Source organism: Vipera berus (assembly GCF_964194415.1).
Source record: "Vipera berus genome assembly, chromosome: 1".
In the NCBI taxonomy this organism is placed as follows: Eukaryota; Metazoa; Chordata; class Lepidosauria; order Squamata; family Viperidae; genus Vipera; species Vipera berus.
Genome location: NC_138202.1, coordinates 10,142,584 through 10,160,319, shown reverse-complemented (window position 1 = coordinate 10,160,319; position 17,736 = coordinate 10,142,584). Strand labels below are relative to the sequence as shown.

The 17,736-nt window shown below is 42.1% G+C and overlaps 1 protein-coding gene across 6 annotated transcripts in view; it reads right to left on the bottom strand.

The window, feature by feature from the left end:
- Positions 1–263: 263 nt before the first annotated feature.
- The window catches only part of DAZAP1 (DAZ associated protein 1), a 66,118-nt gene continuing 48,645 nt past the window's right edge, over positions 264–17,736 (bottom strand). For 2 of the 6 annotated variants that reach the window (XM_081313700.1, XM_081313703.1), the window contains 5 exons: positions 16,109–16,262; positions 14,639–14,668; positions 11,847–11,987; positions 10,777–10,959; positions 264–1,372 (listed from right to left, as the gene is read on the bottom strand). In XM_081313700.1, the coding sequence (XP_081169826.1) occupies positions 1,200–1,372; positions 10,777–10,959; positions 11,847–11,987; positions 14,639–14,668; positions 16,109–16,262 (681 nt within the window). In that variant the 3' untranslated portion in view covers positions 264–1,199. Of the gene's footprint in view, positions 1,373–4,147; positions 4,178–4,282; positions 4,373–10,776; positions 10,960–11,846; positions 11,988–13,775; positions 14,018–14,638; positions 14,669–16,108; positions 16,263–17,736 lie in introns of all 6 variants that reach the window. The other 4 variants (XR_014024598.1, XM_081313702.1, XM_081313699.1 and 1 more) reach the window with 4 other exon arrangements.

Below are 17,736 nucleotides of genomic sequence, written 5' to 3'. Positions count from 1 at the left end.
GAGGTCACAAAAAGGGGACCACATGACCAGTCATAAATATGAACCAGTTGCCAAGCAACTAAATTTTGATCACATCATCACGGGTCGTAACTGTGAAAAACGGTCATAGGTCACATTTTTCAGTGCCGTTGTAACTTTGAACAGTCACTAAATGAACTGTTGTAAGTTAAGGACTACCTGTTCAACCCCAAAAGTAACTTGTAGCTTAGAAGGTCCTACGAGAAATTCAAGCATTTTTTAAAAAAAGAAAAAGTGGAGACAAGTTTGCATTTCTAATCCAAATGTACTTTTCTTTATTCAAACCAGGGGTAATCGCTAGTTAGTGCAAAATGCACCCCCATTTTTTTTTTTGCCTGAGGGAAATCTACATCTTTGCAAGGCTTCCATTAACCCCCTTAAAGAAATTCATATCCCCAAAGAATTTTTTTTTTTGTAAGAACATGAAGCCTCAATTGAAATGCTGTGCTTCAAGAAGTGAAACGGTGCCCCTTTTCAAACAACTCTGTTCCTGGACTGTTATCAGATCCAAAACCAGTAACAAAATGACAAACGGACATACTTAAATTCCTTTCCTATTTCCACCTCCCACTTTTCTTTTTTTAAATAACTCCCAGTTTCTGGACCAACCACATTAACAAAAGGAGGTTCAAAACTCCACCCTCTTAAGCAGTGCTAATGGAAACCCTGTTTTTTTTTCCTTTTAAATTAAAAAATAAGCCCGCATACATAGTAGAAAATTTCTCTTAAAAATCTCACAATCTGTAAATGTATATATTTTTTCTTCTTCTCTGAACATAAAAGTTTACAATATATGGTAAAACAAAAGGCTCAGGAAAAAAAATAAATTTTCAACAAAAATAAAGAAACCTGAAGGTTTTTTTTTTAATTAAAGCTGAAGACATTTTTAAAACCCTGTAGTTTGAACCAGTGACACTCTTTATTTGTGCTGATGGGTTAAAGAAAAGATTTTTTTAAAAAAAAATGCAGTCCAAACACCACTGACAACTTTGCTTTCAAAAGCTGCCTCCTCTTCCTCCCCCAACACCCCTCCAAAAGATGTTACAATTGTGGCTTTCCCCCCCTCCCCCCTCTGGTAAAGTAGGTGATTGTCACAAGTTCATAAGTCTGGGCTTCCTGGGTTTCAGCTGATACCAGATATCCTGCTCTGGACAGAATTCCCTGATTTCTAGGTGGGCACGCTAGCGTCGGTAGGGGTGAAAACCTTGAACGTTATGGTTCTGTCCACGGCCAAAACCACTGCCCCCTGCGGGCGGCCCACTTGAGGGTGGCACTGAAGGGCCTCCATAGGAGGGGGGCTGTTGGCTGGGGTCGGCAAAGCCTTGTCCAAAGCCACTCAAGTCTTGTCCATATCCTGGAAGGAAGGAAGAAAATAAAAGAGGGTTGATGAAAACACAAGAGATGGAACCCTACTAACAGTCAGCAATTGAACCCTAGAGAGACCAGAGTAATAAACTCTAGGGCCCAGAGGTAGGCAAACTTGGCTCTTTTATAACTTGTGGACTTCAACTCCCAGAATTCCTGAGCCAGCATGGCTCAGCTTGGAAACCTCTCCCTTTCCCCTCAGCACAGCTGGCTCAGGAATCCTGGGAGTTGAAGTCCATGAGTCATAAAAGAGCCAAGGTTGCCTACCCCTGGGTTAGGCCAACCTTGGCATCTCTTATGATTCGCGGACTTCAACTCCCAGAATTCCTGAGCCAGCATGGCTCAGCTTGGAAACCTCTCCCTTTCCCCTCAGCACGGCTGGCTCAGGAATTCTGGGAGTTGAAGTCCACGAGTCATAAAGCGGCCTACGCCTAGACCAGGGGTAGGCAACCTTGGCTCCCTCATGACTCGTGGACTTCAACTCCCAGAATTCCTGAGCCAGCGTGGCTCAGCTTGGAAACCTCTCCCTTTCCCCTCAGCACGGCTGGCTCAGGAATTCTGGGAGTTGAAGTCCACCAGTCATAAAGCGGCCTACGCCTAGACCAGGGGTAGGCAACCTTGGCTCCCCCTCATGACTCGTGGACTTCAACTCCCAGAATTCCTGAGCCAGCGTGGCTCAGCTTGGAAACCTCTCCCTTTCTCCTCAGCACGGCTGGCTCAGGAATTCTGGGAGTTGAAGTCCACCAGTCATAAAAGAGCCAAGGTTGCCTACCCCCTGCTCTAGGCCAAAGGAAGGCACCACACCTGGTGAGCTCCAGATTATAGCTCCCACCAACTCTTCTAACTGCCAGTCATACTAACAGGGTTGGGTGGCGCTGGCCTTGCAGAACGACCTCCTCCAGTTTTATTTTACAGGTGCTCCTCGACTTACGATCACAACTGAACCCAACGTTTCTGTTGCTAAGTGAGACAGTGCTTAAGTGAGTTTTGCCCCATTTGGCCACCTTTCTTGCCAGAACTGTTAAGTGAATCACTGCAGCTGTTAAGTCAGTAGCACGGTTGTTAGGTGAATCTGGATTTGCTTGCCAGAAGGTCGCAAAAGGGAATCGCATGACACCCCACCCCCAGGACGCTGCAACCGTCACAAATAGTGTCTGAACTTTGACCATGTGACCATGCGGGGGTGCTGTAACAGTCGTAAGTGTGAACAACGGCCATAAGCCACTCTTGTCAGTGCCGTTGTAACCTCAAACAGTCACTACACAAATGATCGTAAGTCGAGGACTACCTGTATACAATTTATGGGGCCACTCATCTTTCTATAACTGCATATAATATACATGACATTTTTAAAAGCCCAGCGTGTATTTAAAGATCACCAAAGTAAGACACCAATCTATAATAATTCAAAATGAGTAACTCATAGCCCTCCAATCCTTCCACTCCTATATCCAGAAACAAGTGTGAGTTTTCAAGGCTTTCTAAAAAGTTGGAAGGGTTAGGGCCAATCTAATCTTGAGATGGGTATACTCTTCGAAATAATAGCACTGTGTTAATTAATTAATAGTACTTTGCAGTTTGGGGTCTGTGAATAGATCAGTTCTTTAGTATTGGAAGAGTAGGGAAAATGGGATGGAAAATAAAAGTTTAATTTGTCAGAATGTTAAAAGTACCTCTTTAGGCTTTTGCAAAACAATTTCTGATGATTACAGGTAGTCCTCGACTTACAACCACAATGGAGCCCAAAATTTCTGTTGCTAAGTGAGACATTTGTTAAGTGAATTTTGCCACAGTTGTTAAGCGAATCACTGCAGTTCTTAAATTAGTAACACAGTTGTTTAGGGAATCTGGCTTCCCCATTGACCTTCTTTGTCAGAAGGTCGCAAAAGGGGATCACATGACCCCGGGACACAGCAACAGTCATGTCACTTGACAAGCATCCAAATGCATCATCCCATGATCATGGGATGCTGCAATGGTCATAAATGTGGAAAATGGTCATACGTCACTTCATTCAGTGCTGTTGTAACTTCTAACGGTCACTAAGTGAACCATTGTAAGTCAAAAACTACCCGTATTACTTCTCCCTCTTCTGCTATTTTTTTCTTCATCTTCAGCATGTTTTTGGCTCAATCAAGTTTGCAAATTTCGTGCTAACCCCACAAGCCTAATTTATTGATACTCATAACTCTAAATCAGGTACAGGTTTTTCACTGCACTTTTATCGTTAATTTCTTGCATATTAAATTGGGCCTGTTTATTCTAAGGAAAAATCTGGACTGTGCCCCAAAATGAAGATGAGATTATATTACAGGTCATTTAAAAGCAAATAATTATTTTAAATAAACTTTTTTTCCCTTGCAGTAGGAAGAGTGAATGTCTGCGGTTGTTCCTTACACACACACACACAAACACACACAAACACACACACACCCAAATTGGCAAATCTTGTGATCCAACTCATTATCACCGATAGGTTTTTCTAAAATTGAGGTGTTCTCTTCTAGCCACAAACCTTGGTATTTCACCCACCCACCCCACAGGAGAAAATCCTCTTTAGCCAATTTTAAGAAGTGTACATAACAAGAGCAGAAGGTTACCACCCCAAACCCCCCAGAGCAGAGGTGCACAACGCTGTGTGAAACACAGTAGATTTTTTTGATATTAGGTTAAGTAATTCAGCAAACTATTTATGGTAGCAAAAGAAGCTTGGGCGAGATCAGTGACTCCTTGAAAGAATCCTTCAGTGGAAAGAATGCCTTACCCTCTCCATACATTGAAAGAGATTACACCCCTGCAATGAAAAAAAAAGGTTAATCTGTCTCCCACCCACCCCCACCGCCGCTTCCCCACAAGAGATTACAAGTAAGAGGATTTGGTGTAAATAGGCTCCACCTACCTACGGTAACTCACTTCTCAGCCTGACCATAAGTGTGAAAACAAAGTATTGGCCCGAAGCCTGAAGGTTCTTGAGAATAGGTACCCAGCCCTGGTAAAAAATGGAAACCAGGGTGACTAAACCCCCAAGAGAGCCCTGCACAAAAGCTACAATTCTCTTGGAAAGTGGCAAGGAAGACTTACCCATAATGCAAGCTTAGGATCACTCTTGCATTTGAGATTTGTGCTGAAAAGTCTAGTGCCAGAGTCTTTTTTAGCCGTAACTACAGACCCCCCCACCACTGCTGCAAGTATCTTAGAAACAGCTATGTATTTTAAATGATAACATGCAAAACAGGAAAAAAAACCCTTGGTTATATTGCTTAAGTATTTGTGTAGACATATACATGAAAAAAGAACTTTGTAAAAACTGTATTATTTAGTCTTAAATGCATAACTTTTACTGAGCGGTTAAGTTCGGTAGTGGTCTTATCAAGTTCTGGATACATGTATTTCATAGGATACTTTGCTATACTGAGGTCTATAATTTATTTTTTTTGGTTGGAGGAGGTATACCAGTGTTATATTAAAGAATATAACACGTTTCATAATCTCCCCTTTATTTCTCCCTATCTTTCATTCTCTCAGGTTCCTCTCTTGAAAAATTAGTGACTTACTCGGATGATAACATTTTATGCAAAACTCATGTCAAAATATTAAGGAAGTATTCCACATAGTTATAAAAGGTGTGGCTGTGTTGTTAATATGAACTTGTTAGAATAGGACAAATATCAACTGCCTTAGTCTTGACTTTTTAAATTGTCCTCTTAAAATTTAATTCTGGCAAGGATAACCTAAGGATTATGCAACATAACTTGAGATATTAAGTGTGGTTATCAAAACTATTCAGTTAGCCATCTGCCCCTCAACAATATGCCTTGAGTGTCACTTCAATGGTTCCCGACCTTTCTGGCTCCATGGACTGGTGGTGGAGGGAGGGGGATGGGTGGTTTCATGCGTGCAACCTAGATCCTGTGCATGCACACTTAGATCCTGTGCAGGCAGAAATGAAGCTTTGTGTACTCGCCCTCTGCTTGTGTAGTCCGGTTACCAACAGCCTGTCGACCGCTGCCGATCCACAGACCGAGGGTTAGGGACCCCTGATGTAACTGAAAAACACTTGATAATTTCCCTAATATAAGAATCTGCCCAGTAGAATATTTAAGTAGCGTATATTTTTACTGCTTTGATCTGACATAAAAGTAGATGTCAAAATAGGAATTCCACATGCACCATCTGTTATGTGCAGACAATTTCAATAAGGCACTTCCAGACAATGCTCAAATGAAGAACGCTTCAACTTTTCTTTTTTTTATTCCAAACATCCATTCATCTTTGCCTCTCTCTACTCAAAGTCAAAAGATTTTGAAGCCATCTGATAAAAAGAAAAAAAAATCTCTTCAAACAGCACAATAACACACTCTCTTTAACTTTAATAGCTACCTTTAAAATTAGAACAAAAGATGAAGATATTAACGAATATAAGCATCCAAAAGCAAATGGGAATGATGGGGGAAAATGGTTTTAAGATTGAGGAAAAAAACCTGGAAAACTTGGCTATCACTATGACTAATCTGAAATTTATGTTATATCAGAATTATGTGACGAGGTGGAGTAAAATTTAGAAGGACATATTAAGGTGGGAGAAATTGTCATTGGGGGTGAATATTTTGCTAAGGATGATTTTCCCCCCCAAGCTATATCCTGAAATCCGAGGTACCGTTTAAACAAAGGCAGAAAGATATTTTTAAATTTGTATGGCAAGAGGATAAAAATGAATTAAATATGAACTACTACTTCAGGATGCAAAGGAACAAGGAGGACTGGGATTGCCTGATTCAAAATTTTATTTCACACCCTACAGCTTAGTTTAGGTGGAAGAGTAGGTTTTGCTGAGAAATAAAAGAATTTTAGAATTGGAAGAGCATGATCGGAGGTTTGGACGACATGGTTTTCTGTGTTACAGTAAAGTTAAGGGAGATTTTAGGAATCCTTATATTAGAAATGCCAATGTTGAGGAATATGGAAATAACATTCAGGAAGAATGCTTGGGGAAGGGGGAAAAAAGAAGAGAAATCACAATTATTGCAGGAGTTTTCTTGATTCCTCCCAGAAACATAATAATGGGGAGCAGCATGTCTTTCAATTGTGTCATCAAGGCAAAAAAAAGAAAAACTGTGGTTCATCAAGAAAATGAGCTCTCGAGGCTCTGCACATTTAAGACTACAAGACTGTAGCGCGGGGGGGGGGGGGGGAGAAGAGGAGGGAATTACATTCAGGGCTGGATTAGTTCAATTGTAATTAGCTGACCTATGCAGATACAGTGATGAATATTTCACATCCAGCTAATAAAAGCTTTACAGATAGTCCTCAAGTTACAACTATTTGTTCAGTGACTGTTTGAAATTATAACGGCACTAAAGGAATGGTTGTTATGACGGGACCTCTGTGTTTCAATCCTCCAAGCACCCCTGCACTTACATGATTGCAATCTAGGCACCTGGCAACCAGACTGTATTTACAAACAGTTGTAGCACCCCATGATCACATGATCACCGTTTGCGACCCTTTCTGGCCTCCCCAGAAAGTCAATGGGGACACTGGCACAGAAGTTCACATGACAATGGGGTAGGTCTTCCCCACACACGCACCCTTCCTCAGCCCTTCTGCACTTGCCCCCTGGTACTTGTGCATTCCTGAACACTGGAGAGATCTACGACAACTTGCCATGGCCAATTTGCCGCAGCCAACTTGTCAAGGGACAACTGGCCGAAGGACAAGAGTTACACTAATATCGAAGAAATGATGGATTGAAAAATAAAAAGGACAAGTATAAAAAGTGGAAAGAGGGGCTCGTAACTAAAGCAGAATATCAGCAAATAGTCCGAGCACGCAAAGATGAAGTGAGGAAAGCTAAGGCTCAAAATGAACTAAGGCTTGTGACCAATGTCAAAAATAACAAAACAAAAGCTTCTTTCAACATGTAAAAAACAAGAAAAAAGTTAAGGAAATGATTGGTCCATTAGTGGGGGAAAGTGGCAAGAAGGTGACAAGCAACAGGGAGAAAGCAGAACTATTTAACTCATTTTTTTGCCTCTGTCTTTACACAAAGGGAAAAAAACAGACCAACCTATCAAAAACAGTACCACAAAAAATAGATTAGAAACACAAGTTAAGATAGGCAAGAAAATGGTAAGTGAGCACCTATCCAACCTAGATGAGTTCAAATCACCAGGACCAGATGGATTACACCCCAAGGTTCTGAAGGAACTGGCAGACGTGATCTTAGAACCGCTGAACTATATTTTTCAAAGATCCCGGAGCACTGGGGAACTACCAGAGGATTGGAAAAGAGCTGATGTAGTTCCCATCTTCAAAAAAGGAAAAAAAATGGATCCAGGAAATTACAGACCTATCAGCCTAACCTCAATACCTGGGAAGATTCTGGAAAAGATAATCAAACAACAAATCAGCGAGCACCTAGAGGCAAACAAATTCATTACTAAAAGCCAACATGGGTTTGTCAAAAACAGATCATGCCAGACAAATCTTATTCCATTCTTTGACCAAGTGACAAAATTAGTGGACCAGAAGAATGCTGTGGATATAATTTACTTGGACTTCAGTAAGACATTTGATAAAGTAGATCACAACCTACTACTTGATAAGATAGAAAAATGTGGGTTAGATAGCATCACCACCAGATGGATTCGTAGCTGGCTGACAGGCCGTACTCAGCATGTGCTCCTCAATGGAACTGCATCTACATGGAGGGAAGTGTGTAGTGGGGTGCCCCAGTGCTCTTCAACATCTTCATCAACAATTTGGATGAGGGGATAGATGGGGAACCCATCAAATTTGCAGACGACATCAAGGTGGCAAGAATAGCCAACACTCCAGAAGATAGGCTTAAGATACAGGAGGATCTGAACAAACTGGAACACTGGGTGCTATCTAACAAAATGAAATTCAGTGGTGAAAAAAGCAAAGTTCTACATTTAGGCAAGAAAAACCAAATGTACAGGTATAGTATAGGTGGTACCTTGCTCAATAGTAGTAACTGTGAGAGGGATCACCGAGTCCTAGTGGACAATCACTTAAATAGGAGCCAGCCGTGTGCTGCAGCTGCCAAAAAAGCCAACAGAGTTTTACGCTGCATTAACAGAGGGATAGAATCGAGATCACATGAAGTATTAATACCACTTTACAAGGCCTTGGTAAGGCCAACTTGGAATACTGCATCCAGTTCTGGTCACCACGTTGTAAAAAAATGTTCGAGTACAGAGAAGAGCAACAAAGATTAGGGGGCTGGAGGCTAAAACATATAGGGAACGGTTGCTGGAATTGGGTATGTCTAGTTTAATGAAGAGAAGGACGAGGGGGGACAGGATGGCAGTGTTCCAATATCTCAGAGGCTGCCCCAAACAAGAGGGAGTCAAGCTATTCTCCAAAACACCAGAAGGCAGGACAAGAAGCAATGGATGGAAACTAATCAAGGAGAGAAGCAACCTAGAACTAAGGAGAAACTTCCTTAGTTAGAACAGTTAGAACAATTAACCAGTGGAACAACCTGCCTCCAGAAGCTGTGAATGCTCCAACACTGGAAGTTTTTAAGAAGAGACTGGACAACCATTTGTCTGAAATGGTATAGGGTTTCCTGCATGAGCAGGGAGTTGGACTAGATGACCTCCAAGGTCCCTTCCAACATCATCATCATCATTATTATTAATCAAATCATTCAAGGAAGGATGCAAAAGAAGGGACAAAATAAAATGTGAATGACAAAAATTGAAAAAAATAAAATTATTTTAAATAATTAAATCAAAGTATTGAATTGTCCTGTGGTGAGTTGTCCCATAGTGAGTTGGCCATTGTGAGTTGTCCCCTGGATGAGTTGGCCGAAGCAAGTTGGCCATGGAGAGTTGACGGTGGAGAGTTGTCCCATTCCGCTCCCCAAGCTTTGCTGCACCTACCTCGTAACCCACTGCCCCTCCTTCCCTCATCCACGCCCCCTCACCATACCTCACATCCCTGTGCACCCTCATTGCACTTCCTTCATGCATCCCCTGACACTCTTCCCAACTCAGCAGCATCTGTTCACCTGTCTGCAAGCCGCCTGGGACTTGCAAATTCCTGCTGGCTTCTCCACTGACTTGGTTGTGAGAAACTATCAGGAAATTGCCTCACCTAACAACTGTGGGATTCAGTTAATGATGGCAACTGGGACTGCAGGGATTGCTGTTGCTAAGTGATTGCACTTTATGACTGCATCGCTTAGCAACAGAAATTCTGGTCCCAAATGCTGTCGTAAATCGAGGACTATGTGTATCTTGCTTCTAACATAGCCTTAGCCTTTATTATAAAATAATCTTTGCTAGATGGGCAGATTTTTTTTTGTAAGTAGATGGAATCCCTGCAATCCCAGGAGGAAGTCAGCCTGGATCTAAGAAGGCAAGAGAAGAATCTTTATGGAATATCTGTTAAAATATTAGGACTTGTTAAAATTAATTAACTAAAAAACAGCGCTAAGGTTACTAAACAAGAATAACTCCAAACAGTGGTGAAACTGTACAATTTAATTTCAAATATAACATGTGTAGCTTCATCCAGTTTTGACTGTTGAACATTGCAAGTATCTTCCTGAAAAGATTGTGTATTCATGTATATAAAATACAACTTTGCAGCTAAACATTTCCATAAATAATTATATACTTATGCATTGTACAACTTATTTTTTCCAAATTCAGTTTCTTGCTGATGATTTTTAAAGTACCCCTTAGGCCAGCCGGGAAAGATGGGACTTGTTACTTAAGAGACAAATTCACATTGGCCTAGATCAGGGGTAGGCAACCTCGGCTCTTTTATGATTCATGGACTTCAACTCCCAGAATTCCTGAGTCAGTATAGCACAGCATAGCTGAACTCAGGAATTCTGGGAGTTGAAGTCCATGAGTCATAAAAGAGCCGAGGTTGCCTACCCCTGGCCTAGATTCAAAACCACTGCTGCTGGACCTGTGCAGGCGGTTGGACTAGAAGACCTCCAAGGTCCATTCCAACTATGTTATCCTGCCACCATACTAGACCATTATTCCTCAAGGCAGCAACAACAGCTACAACTTTAAATCGCAAATACTATTCTCTACTAGTCCCTTCCCATGAGTGGATGGCATTTTCACAGGATATGATTATCCTCTCTGGATCCCAGAGATCATTTATCTTGGCAAACGATGATCCTGAAGTTCCTAAAGCTGGCAAACTTTCAAAATTGGCGTATCGCCGTGACAAAAGGTATATGGAGATCCTTTGCCAACGTTATGCACATACAGCCCCCCCCTAGTTCGATTTTCCAGCGATATTACTGCAAACAAAATGAAAGGTAGCGCAAAGAAAGACAAGCAGCAGGGAAAAAGCTGGGGCCAGGAGGAAGAGCCCCAGCTCTTGAAACGGGTCACTTACCAAACTGGGTATAGGGGAAATCTGGTTGGGCAGCTGGAGGCTTGTTCATGTCCTGAGTTGGCTGAGATGGCGGGGGAGGCGGAGGGAAAGCGAGTGGTGTTGCCCCAGGGGTGGCAGGTGGTGGAGGAACAACGGGAGGAGCAAACTGGTCAGGTGGAGGAGGTGGGGCACCATACCCAAAACCTAAAGGGAGGAATAGAAACCAGGTTAAGTTTTTAACTGTAAAACTCACGTTAAAAAGTTCTCCACTTTTACTCACTTGATGTAAAGGCTAGGACAGGGGTAGGCAACCTTGGCTCTTTTATGACTCACGGACTTCAACTCCCAGAATTCCTGAGCCATGGTTGCCTACCCCTGGGCTAGGAAAACAAAGGGAAATGCCATCTGGCAAAATAAATAAATAAAAATTCAAAGACACACACCCCTCATATTAAAATCAAGGATTTTTCCCCCTTCCTTTTAATAACTCTGTAATCCCTTGCATCGAGGTAGAATCAGGGCGACTGAATGAGAGTTTACTGGCAGGATGCCCTTCCCGACGCCTACATGGAGTTCAACAGCAAACATTTTCTTTTTGTGCGCAGGGAGATATATCTGTCGCTACCTAGATTTGAACTCACAGCCTCCTGATTGTGAGGCGACAGCTCCACCTCTACCTCTAGGCTATGACACTGCTCATCCAAATTCAAATCAAGAAATAAAGCTTGGGAACGTAACGTCTGATAGAATTTGCAGTGAGTGGACACAGAATCGGTCTAAAACGTGAAGCCTTAGGCTCAAGTCCAAGCTTGGGTTCAATTCAATCAATCAATCAGAAAGGAGTTGGAAGGGACCTTGGAGGTCTCCTAGTCCAGCCCCCTGCTCAAGCAGGAGTCCCTATATCATTTCAGACAAGTGAGTGTCCAGTCTCTTCTTAAAAACCTCAAGTGATGAAGCACCCGCAACGTCTGCATGCTCTCAGCCTATCCTACCTCACAGGTGGGGGTGTGCCAGATATGTGCCACGAGCTCTTTTTTTAAAAGCCGGGATTAAAAATGTTACACACAAGTGTAGCTGGAAGCAGTACTTACTGAAGGGCGGAGGGGTGCCATAGCCCTGTGCGAAACCCTGCGGGGGTGGGAATCCTCCTGGAGGTGTCGAAACAATGTACGAGGTAAAAGGCGGCGGTGGAGGTGGCGCTCCTCTACCTGGTGGAGGGGGACCATACCCACCTGGAGCCAGCAAGAAGGGTGTTGAGAAAATTAAAGGCATTTAACAGATGAGCCAAACCTCCCCCCCAAAAAAGGGTGTTCCCAATCTATTGCACTAGGCATCACCTTTCTCCAAAACATGGAGGCTCTAAAGTCAAGAGGAATTGGTGGAATTAGGCATTCCAAGCTATTGAGAGACTGTGGAAAGAATCCATTTTAAATCCTTTTCCTGACGTGAATTACTAGCTTCTGCGTGAAGATTTCTTTCTTCCTCTTTTAGGAATTGGTGCTGTAGCACTTGTGTGTTCCAGTACAGGGGTCCCCAACCCCTGGTCCGTGGACCGGTACCGGGCCGCGGCATGCCAGCAATCGGTCCGCACAAACAAGCACAGCCCCATCTGTGGGATGCAGGCAGCACACAAAACCACACACTTTCTGTTTCGTGGAAAAACCTTTCTCCACGGAACAGGTCCCTGGTGCCCAAAAGGTTTGGGGACCTCTGTTCTAGTACACTTTATTAGTATTTAAAATGGTCTCTTTCCAACTGCCATTTCTTACATTCAAACTGAAGAAACCAGACACTCAAAACTTTTTGGTGTTTTTCAATACTGAAGAAGCCAGAATGATCTACTGTGGGGAGAAATCCTCTTCTGGCTTTTTGGTATTCAGGAGTTCAATGGGCAGCAGGTATTCTCACAAAATATTTCACAAGGACCCCTATTCTCTTCTTTAGCTTTAATCATAGTTGATTAAGCTCCAATTACATGCACTTCAGCTCTTTGAAAATAGGTAACAGGTCACTCTGATGTCTTAAAGGTAACTGCAGGCAAAAATTTGTAGTCTGGTAAAAGATCATTCCAGTGATTTCCAGAACATTCCAATGCCAGACCACCAAATGGTCCGCCACACTCCTTTTTAAACTATTTTTGAAAAAGCAACCTTAGATAAAGAATGCCTCCATTTTTAAAAACTGCCATAGATACAATTCTATTTGCTTTGAAAATGGAGAAAAAAATATATATGTGAAGGTCATATCCAACTTCAGGCTGGTAGCAAGGGTCACCAGAAGAAAAGGCGATTCTTAATTATTCAATTCTTAATTATTTTACCCCACTAATATACCATCAAGCTCATATGAACTGGTCTGTTATACTAAGATTAAAAATACAGTAATTAGTTAAGCCTCAGATCAGCAATAAACACAAACAACAGTAACAGAGCAGCCCATCCATGTGTCAAGACAAATCATACACCAAATGGCCAGTTAAGCAATATTTATTTATCTTGCCTTTATTATTTTTATAACTAACTCAAGGTGGCAAAACGTGTCTAATGCACCTTCTTCCTCCTGTTATCCCCACAGCAGCTACCCTGTGAGGTGTGTTGGGCTGAGAGAGTGACTGGCCCAAAGTCACCCAGCCAACGTTCACGCCTAAGGAGGGACTAGAACTCACAGTCTCTTGGTTTCTAGCCTGGAGCCTTAACCACTAGACCAGGGGTAGGCAACCTTGGCTCTTTTATGACTCGTGGACTTCAACTCCCAGAATTCCTGAGCCAGATGGCTCAGGAATTCTGGGATTTGAAGTCCACAAATCATAAAAGAGCCAAAGTTGCCTACCCCTGCACTAGACCAAACTGGCTCTCGTGCTCTTGATGCCTTGTGAAATAGCTACAGGAAGGGTGCAAGGTGCAGCTCCAAAAGCAGCCTGATCCAAAGCTTGAGGGAGTATCAATATCATCTCTTGGTATTATATCCCCCTGATTTGATGCAGGGACGGGGCGCTAAACTTTCCCATCCCACATGCACACCTGGGCTAGGGCAGATTCCACTTCCTCCGGCAGGTATCTAGCGGCCACGCCATGCGGGCTTTGCAGCCATGCAGCACTTTGTATCATTAAATGTAGTGGTAACCAAGGGAGCAACTGGAGCAGAGGAATTCCATTGCAGTAGGGACTCGCACCTGCTAGCATCCTGGCCACTGAATTTTGTGCCAATTGTAGTTTCCAGGTCATTTTCAAAGGCAGCCCCATGTAGAGCACATTCCAGTAATCTAATTATGTGGAGATGAATTACAGCCTACACATGGAGAATCTGTAACTGGAGATTTTATTTCTAAGTACAAAATATATCAATGCACAAACCCCGTGCACAAGGAAACTGGGGTAAGATTAAGCCTCTATTGTCCTGTTTCTTTCTCCATACATGGAACAACTTCTATGCAGGGCTACTGTGATGTTGAAGCTATTTTTCACATGGCCATACTAAATTCTTATCTTCTTTTTTGATATTAGGAGAACAGCCTCTTTGTGCACAAACAGACCGTGTGGGAAGAAAAAGGACTAGGCCACTAGGAAAGGGTGATTCCCTGTCTCCTCCAGATCTTCCCAGTATCTGACAAATGATTAAATGTACACACATACAAACACACTCACACAAGCTTTGATTATCTATGAGAAGTTCTAAGGTACAATTATTGTCTCCCAGCTCAAGAAACCTATGAATTCTTGTTCAAAGGGCCCAAATGCTTCAAAACAACAGATGCAAAAAGATCATTGGAGAACAAAGGCAAACAATGCACACAGAGTTAAGATTTTGCTAAAAATCTGAACCTGAATAATTACAATTTCAATACTGACTATGCACATTTTTAAAACTCTCAGTACATACTTACCAAGTGCTTGTCCAGCTGGTACCCACATACCTAAGGCAGATGGAGGAGAAGTAGGAAAAAACACAACACACACACACACACACACACACAAAACAAGAACAAGTTACCACAACTGTTTCATCAATTCATTGTCGGTATTATATAACTTTATCATTCTGCAAAGTTTAACGCTCTCCATTAGGAAAGTTACTAATATTACACACAATTACTCTGAAGATGTTTGGACATCAAAGTGGGGAAAATGTTACAGGGAATCCAAGATGCAGCCCTAATGGAGATGCCCAAAACTAAGAAGTCCACAGTGGAGTAATGAAACTGGATTTGGATAAAAATGAGATTTAATCTTCCCACCTCGTGCAAAATTCAAAGAGAGACTCTTTTTTTTATAGAGCTGATGTCCATTTTCAGAAAGTAAGATTTAATTTCCTTGGAACAAATGAAAAGGCAGAGCTTGGTAGGGTCTCACACCAATGGCATACGTTTTCCAATATACATAGTTTTCAACATGGGAGTTTGCCCACTGCAGTTGTATGTTGTCATGGTCATAATGTGGGTCAGTCTCATGACCAATCCAATTTTATAACATTTTATGCAACAGTCATTAAGCAAACCAATGGTTAAACAAACTGATTTTCAACAAAACTCTCACAAATGTGACCTTAAGAATGCTGCAAACTGTAAATGTGGCTGTGTTGTTAGGCACCTGAAGTTGTCATGTGACCCTGGAGGGCCCCCACCCCCACCCGTCGGAACTACAGATCCGGGCCATAACTCTCCATTTTCAGGTCTTTCAGGTTTGTGAATTCAAATGATTGCTAAGTGACTAGAGATAAATCAAGGACTTTCTATACTTGGTAAGGAATTTGTGCTGCCCACCAGCATCACAGAAGTCTTGCATTGTAGCATAATCAAGTGGTACAAGAAGCCATATACGGTATATATAATCCTGACAGGAACATAAGATTTTTATTCAGGGCCTGGCCTCAAGTAGGCCTGATCCTGATGTCAACGCTGCTAACATTGAATGTTATTGCTTGACAAGAGATGAAGAAGTAGCCATTTCATATGTTAAACTTGTGGATTGCTTTAAGAGATTGAGTTAAGGTTGGGAGGGGGGAAGAGGAGGATTGTACCTTCAAGGCCATCTGAAATTAAAGAAGATAAGAACTTGGCGGGTTTAAATTAATTGGAGAATGATTAATAACAAAATTAGAAAGGTGGAGAATTGTGTTTTAATATATTGTGCAAGGGGTGGTGGTGGAGATTTCAGATTCCAGCTTCCTTCCAGCAAGCATTTGCCGGTGTATTAGGCTAAATAAAGGACTTTTAAGGTAAACCATGCCTCAGAGTCACTTGAAAAGCCCATACTTCGGAAACTTGACACCTGATTTGAGTGAATCCACAAATGGGTCTGCGTCAAGGCAGACTGAAGTCATTCGGGATCCCCAAACCCAAATGGGAAACTGGTACCTTGAGGTCCGTATCCTTGTTGCCAGGTAGGTGGGGGCTGTCCTGCCCAGCCATTGGCAGCACTTGGCATGATCCGGCTTCCCCACTGGCTGGTGCCTGTTGGCCCTGGAGTCTGGCTCTTACTATCCCGAGGTTCGGCCCGCTTCACCTCCACCTAAACAAAGGGGAGAAACGTTCAGACCTAGGAGGCCGAAAGGTAGCTTGCCCCCCTTTACCCATCACACACACCCTTATCTTTACACTTAAAGAAAAACTTTATCTTAGCAGGTTATGACTTATTGCTAAGTACTTAAAAAGTATAGCAAGCTTAATATTTTTAAGGCTGCTAATTTAATCAATGTTTCTCAGGTACAATGGGTAATAACAGAATAAGGCATTCTTAACTTCATATACCGTGCTGGGATAAATTATGCCTATTGGTGATTTCTCTTCTGTTGGTTACTTTCTTCCTCATTTTAAAGCAGCAGTACCATCTCCTCAGTGGCCTTTCACTCCCTGTATGTAAATCTTGATAGTAAGATAGGCCAAAAACGGTTTGTTATAAACAAGGGTGAAGAGAACATTCTGGAGGAGGTACTAAAGCTTTAGCCAGGCCTTGGGGAGGGATTGTTCTGGGCAATGTTGAAAAAAAAGAAGTTAAATTGATAGCTAAGATCTATCGCAATTAAAACTGCTGTTCAGTTTTGGTCATACCTGAGAAACACGCATTGTATTCATTTTGTCTGTCAGTTTCAAATCCTTTTTATCTTAAGATTTTTTTATTACTATTATTATTATTATTATTATTATTATTTAAAAGTCTAATGGAAGATAGAGACTTACCTTCCCCAGGCTAACGCTTAAAGAACCTCAATTAACTCAAACAATGTCAGAAGGAATGGATGTGATAAGAGAACCTTACATTACATCTAACAAAAAAAAAGTAAACAAACATGCAGGTAATAAAAAATGGACAGTTGAGTCAATAAGAAGCAAAACCTTCATACTGTGTTCAGTCATGGAAAAACATTCCTTGCAAAGAAGGGGGGGGAAGACCAAAAGGAAGGCAGCCCTGTGCGGTGGGGCCTTAAAAAAAGGCTTGGCCTATGCAAAATAAAATGACTTCCCTGCTGAATGCAGAGGTCCTGAAGAATTGTCTGGGGTTAATCCAAACACACTCAGCAAAGCTAATTGCAAAGATTTAATGGGGGGAATTTAGCTCTGCGTCGCTGAGTGAACCTGAAAAACAGAGCAGGCTTAGAGTGTCCTGGTTCTCTCTAGCTACATTTCAGGCACTTTTTTTTTTTACTTTCCAAGAGTTTAGGTAAATGGGCACAGGGCCTTCCTTAAAGCTAAGTGGGTCTTATTGTGGGGAGACAATCAAGAATCCTTCACATTCTCTTCCGAATTAACCTGGCGCATGAATGGCAGAACTGAAATACAACCGCATCTAGTGTTCTAGACTGCCCTTCTATGCTGAGCAGGATCAATCCTGCCTTCAAATGTCCTGAATCTTCCCATGGTTAAGATATTCCAAAAACAACTTGGTTCCCTTCTGTATAAGAAGGTGGGGGCAGGGGGCTGGCTTTCACGAGTTTTCAACTTACAACAGTTCATTTAGTGACTGTTCAAAATTACAACAGCACTTG